Source organism: Dendropsophus ebraccatus, chromosome 3, assembly GCF_027789765.1.
Source record: "Dendropsophus ebraccatus isolate aDenEbr1 chromosome 3, aDenEbr1.pat, whole genome shotgun sequence".
Taxonomy (NCBI): domain Eukaryota; kingdom Metazoa; phylum Chordata; class Amphibia; order Anura; family Hylidae; genus Dendropsophus; species Dendropsophus ebraccatus.
In genome coordinates this window covers 175,144,297-175,162,133 of record NC_091456.1, presented here as the reverse complement: position 1 = coordinate 175,162,133, position 17,837 = coordinate 175,144,297, and the positions used below count along the sequence as shown (strand labels likewise).

Below are 17,837 nucleotides of genomic sequence, written 5' to 3'. Positions count from 1 at the left end.
TGGAAACGGTCTTGTCCTTCCCATTGTGCTATGGGGACGGAAGGCGCCCACACACTGTATATCCACCGTGCTGGTGATGGACGACATGGCCACGATTATCACAGGCTGCCATGACGGACAGATCTGCCTATGGGACCTATCACCGGAGCTGGAGGTGAGTGCACTAGGCTACAGCCAGTACCATATAACTGACCAGACATTCTGTTTTCAGGTCTGACCCCTGTTACCACCACACATGGGTTACTCTGGGGTACTCTGTTTTTTTTTTAATGAACTAGTGCAAGAAAGTTATACAGGTTTGTAATTTACATTTATTTAAGAATCTCTAGTCTTCTAGTTTTTATCAGTTGCTGTATGTTCTGCAGGAAGTGGTGTATTCTTTCCAGCCTGACACAGTGCTCTCTGCTGCCACCTCTGTCCATGTCAGGAACTGTCCAGAGCAGGAGAGTTTTTTTTTCTATGGGGATTTGCTACTGCTCTGGAAAGTTCCTGACATGGACAGAGGTGGCAGCAGAGAGCACTGTGTCAGACTGTAAAGAATACACCACTTCCTGTACAGAAGCTGATAAGTACTGGAAGACTTGAAATCTTTAAAGTGTACCTGTCATTATAACTTTCAAAATCTAAATCAACAGTAGATGGGAAATAAAACAAGTTAGAAATATACATTCATTATTTATTTTGTTGTTATCGTGCTGTAAAACAAAGCTGTACTCTGTTTCTGGATTTGATGTGACAAAAAATCAGCAATTTTTTTTTTTCCCCGTTCACGCCATTTACCGTGTGAAATCAGGAATGCCATACTTTAAAGGGAACCATTCACCCCGTGGCCCCCGGCAGAAACTGACATACAGTGACATAAAGGTCAATATACTTACCACATCGCTCCCGGTCCCGTCCCGAAGCCCGTTGTTGACACGGAGAAATTGACGATTCTTTTTCTCGCGCCCATTATGGTAATGAGCGCCGCCGGGTCCGAAGTCCAGCCTTCTCCCCGCCTCCGACACTTGATTGACGCCAGGTCCTCTACCTACTCGACTTCTTTCTTCTCGCCGGATCCCGCGCAGGCGCCGTGACAGTCGTTTTCGGCGCATGCGCAGTTCACAATTGAAGCCGCTCCGCAGCTTCACTGTTTACTGCGCGTGCGCCGATTTGCTCGAAGACCGTATCCTGTTTACCGCGCAGGCGCAGAAGAGGTGACGAGACCATCACAGCGGCGCCTGCGCGGGAATTCGGCTGAAGACTGAAGACGTCAATCAAGTTCCAGGAGGCGTGGATGGGCGGCGACGAGAAGAGGACCTCATGAATAAGTTGGACTCGTCCGTCGTTTCCTATGGACGTTGGACTCATCTCAGCTCATTACCATAATGGGCGGGAGAAGAAGAATCGGCGATTTCTCCGTGTCAACAACGGGATCCGAGACGGGACCGGGAGCGATGTGGTAAGTATATTGACCTTTATGTCACTGTATGTCAGTTTCTGCCGGGGGCCACGGGGTGAATGGTTCCCTTTAACTTGAGTTTGGGCGATTACAAACACGATGATACCTAATTGGAATTGGAGATAGAATTTTTTTTTTACTCTGCAATTTGTCTACGTTAAACTATGCTGATCGCTTATAGAGTATACACTTACTGCATTGATTAATGAGATCAGTGATCCATTACTATGGACTGCTGGAGTCCAGAACAATGGAGTGCTGAGCTGCAATCAGCGTGATTACAGCGCAGAGCCCTGTCAACAAGCACGGCTCACCCTTTCGCGGTCGCATCGTGTGTGTATGAAGAGGGGCACCCATTATACCACCACTAATGGGGGGGAGCCATTTAAATTAAATGCAGCTGTCAGTTTTGACAGCTGCATTTAAATCGAACAGCCCACACCCACTTCGGCTGCTATCAGCACGGCGTTACCCCTCCCCTCTGAACTCTCCTACTCACCCCATGGGTTGATGGCAGCCTCTTAGGTTGTTAGCCAGTTTTATCAGCATGATCTGTTTCTTTTTTTTTCTTTATAGAATATTTCACTGTAGGATATTTATGTTCTCAATTTTCAGATAAACCCGCGGGCCTTGCTTTTTGGTCACACAGCATCAATCACCTGCCTGTCTAAAGCCTGTGCGTCCACCGACCACCAGTACATAGTGAGCGCCTCGGAGAGCGGGTGAGTGTCTGCAGTGTACAATGTATACATATATGAAGCTCTGTATGCAGCTGCTCCGTCACTACATGGTGTCTGCATTATTTACCAGAGAATACTGCAATACTCCATTGGGAATTGGGAATGTTTACAGTATTCGGAATTCTGAACTCAGAATACTGCAAATATTCCAAATGCCAAATACTGCAAACATTACGGATTGCTTGCCGTGTATGGAATTCAGAATGTTTGCAGTATTTGGAATTGGGAATGTGCGCTCAGCTGCATAAGAAACACGTCGGCCACCTGGAGAGGTAGGACATTACCTGCAGGAGCTCTGGCTCTGGTCTCATTCTCCTCCTACACAAGACTGATGGACTGCTGGTAGTATGAAGGGGGATGCCGTTTGTTTATTGGGGGTGACCCGAGCCCTGTGCAAAGCAATAGCTTTACTCCCTGGAGAGGAGGGACATCACTGTGCAGGAGCTCCGCATCACCGGAAATGCCGGGTGGGGAGCGCCTCTCTGGCTGCCATCCACTGGTTTAGAGCAGAGATTCCTGTCATTATGAGCCTTCCAGAACGCACTGTGTTGGAGAACACAAGTAGTACTGTACTGCAAACATTCCTAATTCTGAGCACTGCAAACAATCCAAATTCCAAATACCTCAAGCATTCCCAACACTGCAAGCATTCTGAATTCCGAATACTGAAAACATTGCAGTTACGGCAAACATTCCAAACTCGGAACACTGGCGACATTCCCGAACATCTGCGGCGTTCCGACATTCCAAATGTCGACAGCGTTCCAACATTCCCAAATGTTGCTGGCATTCTGAAATTGCCGAATGTCGGAACGTAGCCAACATTCCTGAGTCTGAACGCTGACTACATTGCAGAATGTCTGCAACAACAGTGCAGAATGTCGGGACGCCAATGACATTGCGGAATGTCAAAATGCCGCCGACGTTCCGGAATGTCGCTCTTTTAATTGAACTCTAGTGTAAATGACGACATTCCACAATGTCATCGCCAGTAAATGCAGCAAATTTTCTGCGCACAGAATGTTTGCAGCAAGTGTTCTGAGCTCGGAATGTTTGCTGCAAATGCTCTGAGCTCGGAATGTTTGCAGCAAGTGTTCTGAGCTCGGAATGTTTGCAGCAAATGTTCTGAGCTCGGAATGTTTGCTGCAAATGCTCTGAGCTCGGAATGTTTGCTGCAAATGCTCTGAGCTCGGAATGTTTGCTGCAAATGCTCTGAGCTCGGAATGTTTGCTGCAAATGCTCTGAGCTCGGAATGTTTGCTGCAAATGCTCTGAGCTCGGAATGTTTGCTGCAAATGCTCTGAGCTCGGAATGTTTGCTGCAAATGCTCTGAGCTCGGAATGTTTGCTGCAAATGCTCTGAGCTCGGAATGTTTGCTGCAAATGCTCTGAGCTCGGAATGTTTGCTGCAAATGCTCTGAGCATTTGCAGCAAACATTCCGAGCTCAGAAAACTTGCCGCAAACATTCCGAGCTCAGAACGTTTGCATTTTATGGAATGTTTTCATTTTTTGACATTCGTAATGTTTTCAGGATTGAGTTATTGCCATACTCTGTAATCATTTTATACGTAGCTAATATGACCGAGCTCTTTTCATTGACCTCTAGTATAATACTAAACAATATCTAAATGCATATATTGAATTATATTGCTATTATGACTTTGGTTCTCTTTCATTGTATTCTTCCCTTTTGACAGTGAGATGTGTCTCTGGGATGTCAATGATGGAAGATGTGTAGAATATACTAAATTAGCATGTACCCACACCGGTATACAGGTTAGTTCATTTGCTTGTTTCTTTTAAAGGTGTTTACATTTTTTTTAAAGGGGTTATCCACCTAAGAGTTAAAAAATGAAATGCCAGCTGGTCTTACTCACCAAGTCCCCCTGAGTAGTTTGAACTATCACTTGTTTTTCTAGCTGCTGCCACTCCCGAGTTACAAGTTTTTCTAAAAGCCGATTTATCTCCAAGATAGGAACTCCATTTCCCATCATGCATCTCCCTGATTGGTCCATTTCCATACTCACCCCCTTAGCTTTATTTCCTGCCCACTGCTGTCATTACTATTGCACAGTAAACACAAGACTCTTTTTTTTTTTTTTCACTGATTTTGCATCGCATCACCCCAATATGTATTCCATACTAGCTGATGATGTAGCAGAGCTGACGCCCGCATGGTGTAGCTATGTTCTGCATAACGGCACCTGTTTACCAGGAGGTGGGGGTGTAGTGTAGGTTTAGATCTCTGCTTGCTGACTGTGAATGAAAACACTCTAGTTACATCCATACTCTAAGAACATCTATAACACTTACAGAGCTGTAACAAAGACAGGTACATTTACCTGCATTCACTGACACCAAGCAGAGAGAAAACTATAACTTTTCATATTACAGAAACCTAGGATCAGGGACACATGTAAGTCTATAGAAACAGCACAGGTGCATGGAGATGTTGCAGATGATGTCTTAAAGTCAATAGACAGCTAACCCAGCCCCCAGAGAGGAGATCATATGTCCTGTCTCTACAAATGGAGGGGGAAAGAGGATGCTGAGCAAGGTCAGAGTGGACCCACAGTAGGGGATTTTAGACTTCCAGAGCCGATAACTATGAGAGAAAAAAAAACAGGAAAAGGGGGCAAGATAGGTTATACATTTATATTAGACATAGGGTTGTATTGGGAAGGGGGATCATTTAGAATATTGTTTTTGTTACACGGCTAACCCCTTTTAACTCTGTGTATTGTACATGATATAGAGTAGCAGTGTTAAAGTGATAATGTCACCCCCATTTTCCTAGGTGACGTTCCCAGCAGCATCTGCTCTACATTACAAAATTACCTTTACCAGTGATGTCCTTTGCTGGTTTTATTAGTAGAGTTTCTTTTGTTCATTGCTGGACAGTGTCACTGAGGCGGGGCTTCTCAGCTGTTGGGTGCCTCCTTCATGCCTCACTCCTCTGTGCCGTCCTGGTCTTAGGCTGAATGGTGTTATATGCTGAATGCAGTCATCTGTAGATTTTATTGTAGCCATCTTTGGTTTTTCCTGTTTCAATAATTTTTTTATTGAGAGATTTTTTTCACATTTTCAATTTTACAAATAAAGTTTCATTAGTTGTAAAGGAAACATCAATACAAGTGTCTCAAATGACAAAAATAGGTTGCAGAACCAGCATTATGGTACGCCGAGTAAAGATCAGTAAAGATGGTTTTTCAACTCTGCATTCATTAAAAAAAGATTTTGTGACTATTCTTTCTCATTATTGCCTTTTCCTCCTTTTCTCAGTTCTACCAGTTCTCTGTGGGAACGCAGCGGGAAGGTCGCTTGCTTTGTCACGGCCATTATCCAGAAGTCCTTGTGGTAGATGCCAGCAGCCTGGATGTCCTGTACACACTGGTATCCAAGATCTCTCCAGACTGGATCAGCTCCATGAGCATCATCCGCTCCCACAGGACGCAGGGTAAGTCTAAGCACCGGAGCACCCAAGTGCAGGAATATTGTATTATTCTTAGAGGGATCTTCCTGGAGACCCTTTTAATTCTGATATTAATGGCTTCTCCTAAGAATTTATTATCACTATTGAGTTTTAGGAAAACCCCTTTTATTATTTGGTTGAAACATAGAAGACTGTCGGCAGAAAAAGATCTCCTGGTCCATCTAGTCTGCCCTATTTGTATTCATTTTCTTAGTATCTTAGTATAGATATGTTTATCCCAGGAAGGTTTACATTCAGTTATTGTATATTTAACTACCACATCTGCTGGAAGTTTGTTCCATGCATCTACTACTCTTTCAGTAAAGTAATATTTTCTCACGTTGCTTCTGAACTTTCTCCCAACTAACCTCTCACTGTGTCCTTTTGTTCTTGAGTTCAGTTTCTTTCTAAAAAGGCTTTCTGCCTGAGCCTTATTTAGTCCTTTAACATACTTAATAGACACTTAGGGCTCTATCACACAGAGCGATAATTGACTGAATCAGGCCCAATTCGGCCAATTATCTCTCCGTTTAATAGAAACTGCTATAAGCGATGAAACGATCATCGGCTGATTATTAGTTTACATTTGGACCTAAAATCGTTGGGTACCGACAGTGCATTGCTACGTGTAATAAGGATTCACAGCCGACGGCTGACGATTCCCCAAACATCTGATACCTTACCTCTCCAAGCTCCCGGTTTTCTCTCCTGTGCTCTGCAGCTTTCCAGTCCTGGCGGGCGGCTTCATCGCCTAAGCGTCCTGTCTGCTGACAGGCCGCTCAGCCAATCACAGGCCGCGGTGGTCCCGTCCTGTGATTGGCTGACACTGGGACAGGGAAGCTGCGGAGCACAGGAGAATGGAGCGGGAAGAGGTATGGTATCAGGTGTTAGGGCAAGGGCTGCATGGACATTGCTTATGATGTCCATGCAGCCCTTGCTGCCCTATTATTATCTAGCCGATCAGAGCTTATTTATTAAAATGATCGGGTCGTAGTTGTCCCGTGCAATAGGACCCTTATTTCATATAATATCAGGGTTAAATTGCTATATTTTACCTTGACATCTTTCACTCGATAGGACACCTATCCTGTATACACTGCTGTAATCCCAGCTGCCAACACAAAGACTGACGTTGCTTTGCCTACCCTTACATGACTCCTAGCCTACAGGTTAATTATTTTCACAGCTGTGCAATTCACTGTGTGAACAACGGCCATTGTTTGCATTGATTTAAATGCAACCCATTTTTTTATAAAAAGAACGGCTGTTGTTTTAACCGGCAACAACGTCCGTTCTTGTCATGAAAAATACATTGTGTGAAAATGGCCTAATAGTTGTTCTTGTTTCCCAGACTTGAGACTGTTTTATTCTAGACTTCTCCGGGGAGTTGAAACACTTGGAAATCAGAAAAACTTTTATAAGACTAAATGAATCCTTAGGTTCAGGTTTAGCAAATCTTAGATTCACTTTTCTTTAGCCCCTGTTAGTGATTTATTATGAACTACTATGCCATGTGGGACCCTGAAGGATGAGCAGTTGCTGTAAGTAATATTGATATAATATTCTTGATTAACAGAAGACACCGTCGTCGCTGTTTCCGTCACTGGCATCCTGAAAGTCTGGATTATTACTGCCGAGGTTCACCGCATGCAGGTATGAGGGGCTGGGTATTAACACATGAGAAGTCTTTATTAAAAATTCTGCTTACATTTGCTTTTAGAATGTGCTGTATTTTCTTTCTATATCTGTATGATTCTCCTTAGCAGACTGAACCTTCCTGCAGGGTTTCTCTCCCCCCTGTGTTCTATATAAACTACTGTGCATCCCTTGCGTGCTAATATCTCAAACAGAGCAGAAAGTCCTTTCTAATGAATTAATCTTGTCTTTGTTCTATTAGCAGCTAAATGGTAGAGAATTTTTAATTTAAGACTATATAAGGTTGTTTTGTTTTGCATTCAGGAAACAAATAAACAGTCAAAAAAAAATCTGCTGTAAAAAATACCTGACACCTCTCTTGTTCTCGAAATAATGTAACAAGGCTGGTATGCTTCCTGCTGTGTAATTCCTCTGTTATTCCTGGAAATAGAACAATGAATTGACAACTGGGTGTTACCGTTCCACTCATCAAGGGCGTGTGTGTCTGCACTGTCAGTCCTTATTGGACAATCTTAGACCATCTAGAGCAGGGGTAGGGAACTATGGCTCTCCAACTGTTGCAGAACCTACAACTCCCATCATGCCAAGGTTCCCTACGCCTGGTGTAGGGCTACATCCCTAACTTGTAACACCCAGTTGTTACTATATTCCTAAAGATACAGGAAGAACAAAAGAGGACACAATCTATAGTTCTAAAAAAAGATGCTCCACAATATGTATATTATAGGGTATGCAAGCATTTGTAGTAGAAATCACTATAGTATTAGATCAGAATGACTTCTTCTTGATGGGGTGAAGGGGTTGGGGGGGGTCAAGAAGTTTTTTTTGGTAGTTACCTGTTCACTAGTTACAGTTCTGTTTGCAGATGTTTCTCATATTTTTTATTTCCTATGGGTCTCATCTGTACATGTTTTAGTCTGTATGGGTCTTTCTTATATAAGTTTTAGTTTCTATGGGTCTTGACTATTAGAGATGAACGAACCGGGTTCGGGTTCGAGTCCATCCGAACCCGATCGTTCGGCATTTGATTAGCGGTGGCTGCTGAACTTGGATAAAGCTCTAAGGTTGTCTGGAAAACATGGATACAGCCAATGACTATATCCATGATTTCCACATAGCCTTAGGGCTTTATCCAACTTCAGCAGCCACCGCTAATCAAATGCCGAAAGTTTGGGTTCAGATGGACTCGAGCATGCGCCAGGTTCGCTCATCTCTATTGACTATATATGTTTTAGTATCTATGGGTCTCACCTTCACTTCTTTGCTTGCAGGACACAGAGCCGGTATTTGAAGAAGAATCCAAACCGATTTATTGCCAGAACTGTCAGAGTATTTCCTTCTGTGCATTTACCCAGAGGTCGCTGTTGGTGGTCTGTGCAAAATACTGGAGGGTAAGACGGTAATCTAGAACAGTGCTTCCCAACCTTTTCCTTCTCGGGGCACCCCTTGGAAAAAAAAATTACCTCGGGGCACCCCTACTAAATAATGTTATACAAAATAGGAAAACCGTCATACAGTGACTCACAGGTGACGTCTTCTTTGATCTGAGGCGTCACTTTCCCTTTTCCTCCATCCAGTCCAGTCCTCCATGATGATTCCTTCCAGATACGTTTCATCTTTTCAGAACCTGCGAGACAAACAATTTAGGCTCCGCACATTTCTAGCAGCTTCCTTTCCTTTCTCCCTCCTGTAGGCTCCCATAGTAACTGCGCTGTTTGGTGTTATGTGCAGTAAAGCAAGTAGGAATGTGGGATGCCCCCTGTATGTAGGATCCCCTGCTGTGCCCCCTGTATGTAGGATCCCCTGCTGTGCCCCCTGTATATAGGATCCCCTGCTGTGCCCCCATGAGCTAATAATGCCCCCAGAGGTGCCCGCCATGAACTAATAATGCTGCCATAGGTTCCCCCATGAGCTAATAATGCCCCCAGAGGTGCCCCCCATGAACTAATAATGCCCCCAGAGGTGCCCCTAAAAAAACAAACATCCTACTCACCTAATCCGCGCTGTGTGGCTGCCGGGAGCAGCTCTCCTCCTCTTCTGGCTCCATCTTGCGAGCCGCAGGGACGGGACCTCCGGCAGGTGTGATGACGTCACATCATTGCGCCTGCCGGAGAGATCACGTCCCGGCGTCCCATAGGCTGCTAGTATGAAGTGCTGGCAGCCTATGGGAGGGAATGCAGGAGCAGGACACTGACAGGTCCTGCTCCTGCATTCTGCTCGCTTTAATGTTCCGCCCGCTCACTGTGCGGGCGGAACATCAAAGCGATCTGTGCATCCCGAGAAGCTGCGCGGCCGCTTAAAGAGACACATTTCCCACGGGATCCCGCGGCACCCCTGGCGGGTTCTCCCGGCACCCCAGTGTGCCGCGGCACTCCGGTTAGGAAACGCTGATCTAGAACATGGGTGTCAAACTCAAATGCACAGTGGGACAAAATTTGAAAAATTGGTCAAAGCCACGGCTCAACCTTAATATTTATTAAAGCATGTGTGTAACGTTGCTGGCACTGTCAGAGAGGCGTGTGTCTCCCAGCACTGTGCACTATGATAAATGATGTGTAGTACAAGTACAGGTATAGGAAGGTAGAGGGAAGCGGGAAGTAAAGCTTGAGAGACAATTAAGCCCTCCAGTAGTGTCCTGCATACTATCCAGCCCTCCCAGTGGTACTCCATAAAGTAGCCAGCCCTCTCAGTAGTTTCCCATATACTGGTGAGCCTCCCAATAGTGCTCCATATAGTAGCCAGCCCTCCTAATAGTGCTCTATATAGTAGTTAGCCCCCACAATAGTCCCCCCATGTACTTGTTGATTAATGCCCCCACTGGGAGACGGGTCTCGACTTTCCTATCCTGGCTCCTCTGGATGCAGGACGCTCCCGTCACACGACTTGAGTGATGACATCATGATGCAACTCACTCACTTAATGCTGTCACGTATTAGGTCCCTATCTGGAAATTGCCAATGGCTTATGTCAGACGGTTATTGCTGCTGTCCAACCATCCGGCACTTACATCTACTCGCCCCTTGTGCTTCTTCTCTCAGGTGTTTGATGCAGGCGACTATTCTCTGTTGTGTTCTGTCCCAAGTGAGGAAGGTCAGACGTGGACAGGAGGAGACTTCATAGCTGCCGATAAAGTCATCATCTGGACTGAAGACGGACAGAGCTTCATCTATAAGCTGCCAGCCAGGTGACCACTATAGTCTTTGTTAGCAATGGTATATAGATAAACAACTAGATCACATGGTCTGGGGGTCTCCTCAGTGGGGCCTTTCCCTTTGTTGTTTGTTCCAGTCCAGGTGATCACAGGCACTGTACAGAAAACACTACATCTCCCAGAATGCAGTGCACTGAACATTATCCATTTTAATGCAGAAATCAATAGTACAGGTGATTTTAAGATACTTTGTTTTTCGGTTTATTAGCCAAAAACTGCATTTTTATCATGAAAAAGCAGTTTGAAGCTCTCCCCCCTGTCTTCATGGTTTTCTATGGAGAGGGGAGGGGTGGAGGGAGTGCATTTTTGCAATCTGTTTTTTTCATTCGTTTTTTGCAAAAAAAGGATGGAAAAAAAAAACGAATGCATTTGTGTGCATCCGTTTTTGACTTCCATTGTAAAAAAAACGGATCAAAGTGAATCCGTTTCATTTTGATGGACACAAAAACATAGCTGACACTACTTTTGTGTCCGTTAAAAAAAACGGATCCGTTTTTTTTTTTACAATGGAAGTCAATGGAAAAACTGATCAAAACGGATGCACACGAATGTAAAACGAATTGCAAAAACGAAGTGTGAACCTAGCCTAATAAACCCAATTACCAAATTTCTTAAAATCTCCTGTACTATGGCAGTGACACTTTAAATCAGATTTGTTGCATTTACCATGGATGGAGATGGTCACTTAGAATATTCAGATGTTTCCGAGCTGTCACCTTACTTCAGTGACGGCTGAAAGACCCAAAAAAGCACCATGATATTACACCACAGACAATACAGGAACCCTCGCCATCCATGACAGTGGGTATAGGGGAAATCATTATTGTGGTCTTCATCCGGTCATCTGCCGACCTACACAACCAGAAAGGAAAGGGGGAGGGGGGGGTTAAAGTGAAAGCGGGCTCATCAAACCATATCATGCTCCTGTGCCTCCTCAGGATGGCATAAAGCCATGTCTGAGTGATATATATATCTATTACATCAATACCATCACTTTATGTGATGGGACCAAACCTTTAGCCTATCTGGGTTTCTTATCAGGAAAACCACCATAGGGTTCTATTGGGTAAGGATAGGCTTCAAGATTTTACCTGAAGGATGTGCAAGACGGAAAATAGGCAAAGAAATTATAGGATGTGTCCTTAAATTGTCCAAAATTCTGGCACGGATGCCACACAAAACCCTATGGGGGCGTTTGGAATTCCAATCCAGACTGCTCCGAAATTGTCCAGACTGCGTGCCAGGCCGGTCCAGCGCTAGTGGCAAAGGATGCTGATGCTGGCCCTGGCCCTTTAACTGTAGGCACTCCTCAGGAGCACAGTTAAATGCGGCACTGTGTTTGACAGAGCAGGGAGCCATTGGCTCCTGGCCCTCTCATTCACTCTTCTTGCCGGGGGCAGCATTATACTTTTGGCCAAAAGAGGCCGCTCTCTACCATCCCACCCCCACCCTTCATCTCGCAAAGACTGGATAGAAGCCAGGCGGGAGGATCGCTGCAGCCTGCTGGAGGTGAGTATAGTTTTTTGGTTTTTCTCCGTCTTTACAGTCATAAAACAATGATGGTGTCCTGTTTAGTTACTTAGTTCTAACTTGTATTTACTCCCACTCCCATCTCTTTCAGCTGTATCCCGGCCAGCGATTCTTTCCGTATCGATGTCGGTAAAGCAGTGGAGAACTCCATCCCACCCTTGCTGTACAGCGTCATGCCAAAAGAAGACAAGAAGGTGGGTGTCATTGCATTGCTGTGTGCCCTCCTCCCCCCTTACTGGTAACACCCAGGTGGTTATTTAGTCATAGGTCTCCAGTCAGCATAACAGAATAACAGCACCTCACACAGCTATAAAAGCTATAGGGAATACACAGATATACTAAAACAGGTCAGGAGTGGTGACAGAGTTACAGCCCCTGCTCCACAGATTAAGAAACCTTATATGGGATATTCTACTAATAAATGATGTAATACCACCTACACGCACCATTAGAGGAAGCTTACTGTGGTATTACTGAGTCCAGCGTATAACAGTATGGAGTTAGCTCCCTCTAGTGGGGGCTCCATGCAGTCACCATGTAAATCTCTCACTTCCTCCACTTTTTGCTGCTTTGTCTCAGGCTCCTGTTGTGCCCTCCCATGCTATACACTACAGTTCCGCTTATTGATATAGGCTTCTGGGTATAAGAACAAGCTCAGCTGGAAGCCTAGATGTGATAAACTAACCCATACCCCCAATTATAAGAGAACTGTAGGTCCCCTTCACCCCCTGCCCTACTATTATATAGCAGTAGGTACTAGTGTGCCTTGTTTTGGTGGTGGTACTTCATGATGTGGTTTTGTGGTACGAGCAGGCCCTGGAGAGGTTTGATGTGGAAGCGGTTGTGGAGATACCAGATAGTGACCTCTTCTCAGAGCCTGGAAAAGTCTTAGAGTTGTACACCCCGAGGACGTTACTCGACATACACCCCGGAAGGTCTCCAGATGTAAGAGTTGGTGTTTGCCGTGCGGCATAGAAGGTTGATGCCGGTGTGATGTGCCGTGGTTAATATAGCATGATGGGGTTTGCCAGGACTGCGTGGACTGTTGGACTTTTAGGCTATGTTCACACACTGTATTCAGCAGCAAACTACGGCCACTGTGTTTCATGTTCCAGGAACATTATCTTTTTTCCATTTGGGTGTGCCCGCAATCCAATTAAGCATTGAACACAATGTAAAGTAAAGGCCCTATTCCATGGAACGATTATCGTTCATAAACTCACTTCAACGACCGCTCGTTAACGATCACTAAACTATTTTTTTTTAGCGAACGATGACACATAACACACGTGGGAACGTAAACTATATATGTAGTGTAACGATTATTTTGCGGTCGTTACATGGTCGTTTAAAATGTTCGCCGGGGTGATCATGACCATACACACACCTACTTTTTTTAAACCTTTTTACGAACAACTGAAAGATTTCTCATTTTACGAACCAATTAGCGAATTATCTTTGAAAGACCAACTATTTTTTTTTCGACATGCTGAAAAACAATTTTGAACTACAATATAGCGTTTTTGCCTTTGTTGTTCGCTCATTTACACCAATTCCATGAAGCGACTATCGTTAACGAGCGGTCGTTGGAGTGAGTTTATGAACGATAATCGTTCCGTAGGATAGGGCCTTAAGGCCAGCAGCTGTACTTTACTATTGTTTATACAACTATTTTCTACGCCCGCTGGTTGCCGAACTACAATCAAAGTTTTGATCAGTTGGGATCTGTATGTTCAGACTTCTACTGATTACTGGAAGGAGCGTGGAAAAGCGCACTTCTTTCCACACATTCTAGCGATCAGTGGAGGATCTGAACACCAAGACTGTGACTGATCAAAAATTTCAACATGTGTTTTTTTTTTGTTTTTTTTAAAGGAGTATTACGGAAAAAAACAAAATGCCTTTTAAATCAACTGGTGTCAGAAAGTTTTATAGATTTACTAATTAAAAATCTCCAGTCTTCCAGTACTTATCAGCTGCTGTATGTCCTGCAGGAAGTGGCGTATTCTTTCCAGTCTGACACAGTGCTCTCTGCTGCCATCTCTGTCCATGTCAGGAACTGTCCAGACCAGGAGAGGTTTTCTATAGGGATTGGCTACTGCTGCTTTGGAGATTTTTAAATATAATTAAATTACAAATCTATATAACTTTCTGACACCAGCTGACCTGAAAACATTATTTTTTTTTTTTCCTATCGGAGTAGCTCTTTAAATGAAAAAGGGACACTTTTTTCTACGGTTTACTACTGCTGCTGTGCTCCTGAACTGCTCATACTTTTGCATGAACCAATGGAAAGGTTGTCATTAAGTTTTCTTATTATCTGTAAGGGTATATTCACACACTTTGTTATTGCAGATTTTCTGCTGGTAAGTCAGTGATATAACTTGCAGCAAATAGTATGTGTGAATGTACCCTCATACATGGAAGGCAAGGTGTCATGGCGCAATTGTGCAACATCACCGAGTGCCAAACTCCACCATGAGAACCGATTCTCATGACCCCCAGCCACTTGGGGAACAAGGGGCCTCCATCCAAGTGATTGGTTGGGTTCCCAGCCACTGGATCCCCCACTGATCTGCTAGTTATTCCTCATCCTTTTGTGTAGGCAATAGCTGTATTTCTGGGGATAACCCCTTTAAGTGTGGCTTCACACTGAGGAATCCGCACAGAGAAGTTCCGGCGGATTCGGTCGATCGCTGCCGCACATGCGGAGACTTTGCATGAGACTTTTTTATCAGGCTTCCTTGCTGAAAGAGCACCACTCCTGTCCTCAGTTTGGGTGTGGGGTTTTACAGCCCCGTTCTATTGAAGTAAATGAAGCTGAATTGTAATACCTCACACAACCTGAGGACAGTGATGGCGCTGTTTTTGCAAGGACATAGCTGTGTTCTTCTTAAACCTGGATAACCTCTTTAAAATGGGTGACCGCGCCGCTGGTAAATTAGACGTGAAATGCGATGTGAGTGAGCCTTATGGAACGTTTTGGTATGTCAGAATACCTTTTTGAAGGTTTCCTGACGTACTGAGGTGGAGACATGTCTTAGAGTGTTAACAGGTCAAGCCTAAATTAAAGGGGTTATCCAGGTTTAAAAGAAACACCTCTACTTTTCTGCACAAACAGCGCCACTCCCGTCCTCAGGTTGTGAGCGGTATTACAGCTCAACTCCATTCTCTTCAATAGAAGTGAGCTACAATACCACACCCAACCTGAGAATAAGTGTGGCGCCGTTTCGGAAACAGAGGCCATGTTTTTCTAAGCCTGGATAACCCCTTTAAGAAAAGATACCCCAGCAGTAACTTATACGTCATCGTGCATGTGTTAGTGAATGCACAGCTGGAGGCCGCAGAAATAATTCACGTCTTGTCGCTTTGTGTATATTTGTATTGTTTAAAGAGTTCTTGTTGATAAGTAATGGAGCCCGCTCTGTGTTTATTAAGTTTCAGCGGCGCCGGTGGTCACGGGTGGTCTTTTATTCTGGGCCTCCCATCAGTTCTGTTGCCGTGTGATAAGTATACCCCATTGATTAGTAAGGTTACGTCTACATTAGAGCGCCAGGCCGCCGCGGGGCCCGGCACACAGTCTTACACGCCAACCAATTTCATGTGAAACAACTTAATTGCAGTTTCTCCAGATCTCTCCTGCGTCTTTGTTTCCAGCCGCTCCTCGCCGCTTCTTAACAAGACGCAATTATTGCAGGAAGCGTTTCATCCAGCCGGCCCCATTGTCTCCGCTATAAATGACTTCTGGAGACGATTTGCAAATTTTTACTCAACGATCCCCCTGTATTGTTCTTAAACAAGACTGTGGATAATAGAGCGAAACAACGGGAGCGATTGTCATTTACTGCTCATTCTGCTAGACAATGAGAGGCGATACCGGCCGGGAACTGCAGGGGGCAGCAACACCGATCTGTATTCATTACAAGCCTGAGGTGTAGGCTGTGTACTATGGAGAGAGGAGATTAAATGTGAGAAATTATTCTGTTTTACTAATATTCACAATATTTCCGATTCTGAAAGTTACGTACACCGGAGCTTTTTAGTGTAGGGGTCAGACCTGTGATCCCTGAGGACAGGACACAATCCAGTGGTCATTTTTCTGTGGATCGATCCCAGTATGAATTAATATTAGATCGAGAAAATCCAGTGATAGAAGCGACTTGGAAGGAGGCCTGGGCATTGGGGCTAGGCTAGCCAAGGCCAGGAGGATGTCAGGAAACATAGCTTGGTCAGATAGATCCAGATCTCTGTAAACATAGGGCCCTATTCCACCGGACGATTATCGTTCAGATTATAGTTAAATTGTTCGAATCTAAACGATAATCGTTCGGTTGAAATGCAGTTAACGATTAACGACCGAACAAGAAATCGTTGATCGCTTTACAAGTCCTGGACCTGTTTTTATTGTTGCCCGTTCACAAATCTTTCTCATTGAATAAGACGTCGTTCGCAATAGATACGAACGCAATAGCGAATAAATAGCGAAGAAAAAACGATCGCAATTACGATCATAAGTAACGATTATCGTTCCATGGAAATGAATGAACGTTTTCAGGTCTTTCGCAATAGCGGTCATTTGAGATCGTTAATCGTTAACGATTATGCAAACGATAATCGTCCGGTGGAATAGGGCCCATAGCCTGGTCAGATAAATCCAGATCTCTGTAGGGAAACATGACCCGGTCAGATGGATCCAGATGTCGGTAGAGAAACATTGCCTGGTCAGATAGATCCAGATCTTTGTGGAGATATGTGAGATGGATTCAGATTTTTGTAGAGAAACATGGCTGGTCAGATGGATCCAGATCTTTGTAGAGAAACATGGCTGGTCAGATGGATCCAGATTAGAGATGAGCGAACCGGGTTCGGGTTCGAGTCGAACCGAACCCGAACGTTCGGTATTTGATTAGCTGGGGCTGCAGAACTTGGATAAAGCTCTAAGGTTGTCTGGAAAACATGGATACAGCCAATCACTATATCCATATTTTCCACATAGCCTTAGGGCTTTATCCAACTTCAGCAGCCGCCGCTAATCAAATGCCAAAAGTTTGAGTTCGGATTGATTCGAGTATGCTCCAGGTTCGCTCATCTTTAATCCAGATTTCTGTAAAGAAACATTGCCTGGTCAGATGGATCCAGATCTTTGTGGAGATATGTTAGATGGATCCAGATCATGGCTGGTCAGATGGATCCAGATTTTTGTAGAGAAACATGGCTGGTCAGATGGATCCAGATCTCTGTGAAGAAACATGGCCCAGTCAGATGTATTCAGATCTCTGTAGAGAAATGTGAGATGGATCCAAATCATGGCCGGTCAGATGGATCCAGATCTCTGTAGAGAAATGTCAGATGGATCTGAATTATAGCTGGTTACATGGATCCAGATCTCTGTAAAGAAACATAGCCCGGTCTGATTTAGATCTGAGGCTGATGGGAGGGTCAGAATATGGCACAAGTATCATGAGTCAGTGAACTCTTCCTGGTGTAAATGGTGTGGAGGGCATTTTATTGGTGCCCCCTGGGTCCTCTGATACCTGTAGATGGATGGTTGGACTTCTCACCATTGTGGCTGTTTCCCCTATAGCAAAAAGAGACTGTTAGGACAATGCACCATCTATAGTGATGAATTGGCTCCAGGAATATGACAGTGCGTTCTCCTTGCTTTGCCAGCATTTTAAGGGTGGTATTACACGAAGCGATTATCGTTCGAATAATCGTTCAATCGGTCGTATTTGAACGATTATCTTTAAGTGTAATAGTAGACAACGATTAAACGACGAACGATTGG

At 44.4% G+C, this 17,837-nt stretch overlaps 1 protein-coding gene across 2 annotated transcripts in view; it reads left to right on the top strand.

Moving 5' to 3' along the window:
• The first annotated feature begins 6 nt into the window (after nucleotides 1-6).
• The window catches only part of WDR7 (WD repeat domain 7), a 222,565-nt gene continuing 204,734 nt past the window's right edge, over nucleotides 7-17,837 (top strand). The window contains exons 1-9 of one of the 2 annotated variants that reach the window (XM_069963173.1): nucleotides 7-154; nucleotides 2,057-2,163; nucleotides 3,878-3,956; nucleotides 5,463-5,637; nucleotides 7,229-7,305; nucleotides 8,580-8,699; nucleotides 10,347-10,492; nucleotides 12,141-12,243; nucleotides 12,863-12,994. In XM_069963173.1, the coding sequence (XP_069819274.1) occupies nucleotides 77-154; nucleotides 2,057-2,163; nucleotides 3,878-3,956; nucleotides 5,463-5,637; nucleotides 7,229-7,305; nucleotides 8,580-8,699; nucleotides 10,347-10,492; nucleotides 12,141-12,243; nucleotides 12,863-12,994 (1,017 nt within the window). In that variant the 5' untranslated portion in view covers nucleotides 7-76. The remainder of the gene's footprint in view (nucleotides 155-2,056; nucleotides 2,164-3,877; nucleotides 3,957-5,462; nucleotides 5,638-7,228; nucleotides 7,306-8,579; nucleotides 8,700-10,346; nucleotides 10,493-12,140; nucleotides 12,244-12,862; nucleotides 12,995-17,837) is intronic. The other variant, XM_069963174.1, reaches the window with a different exon arrangement.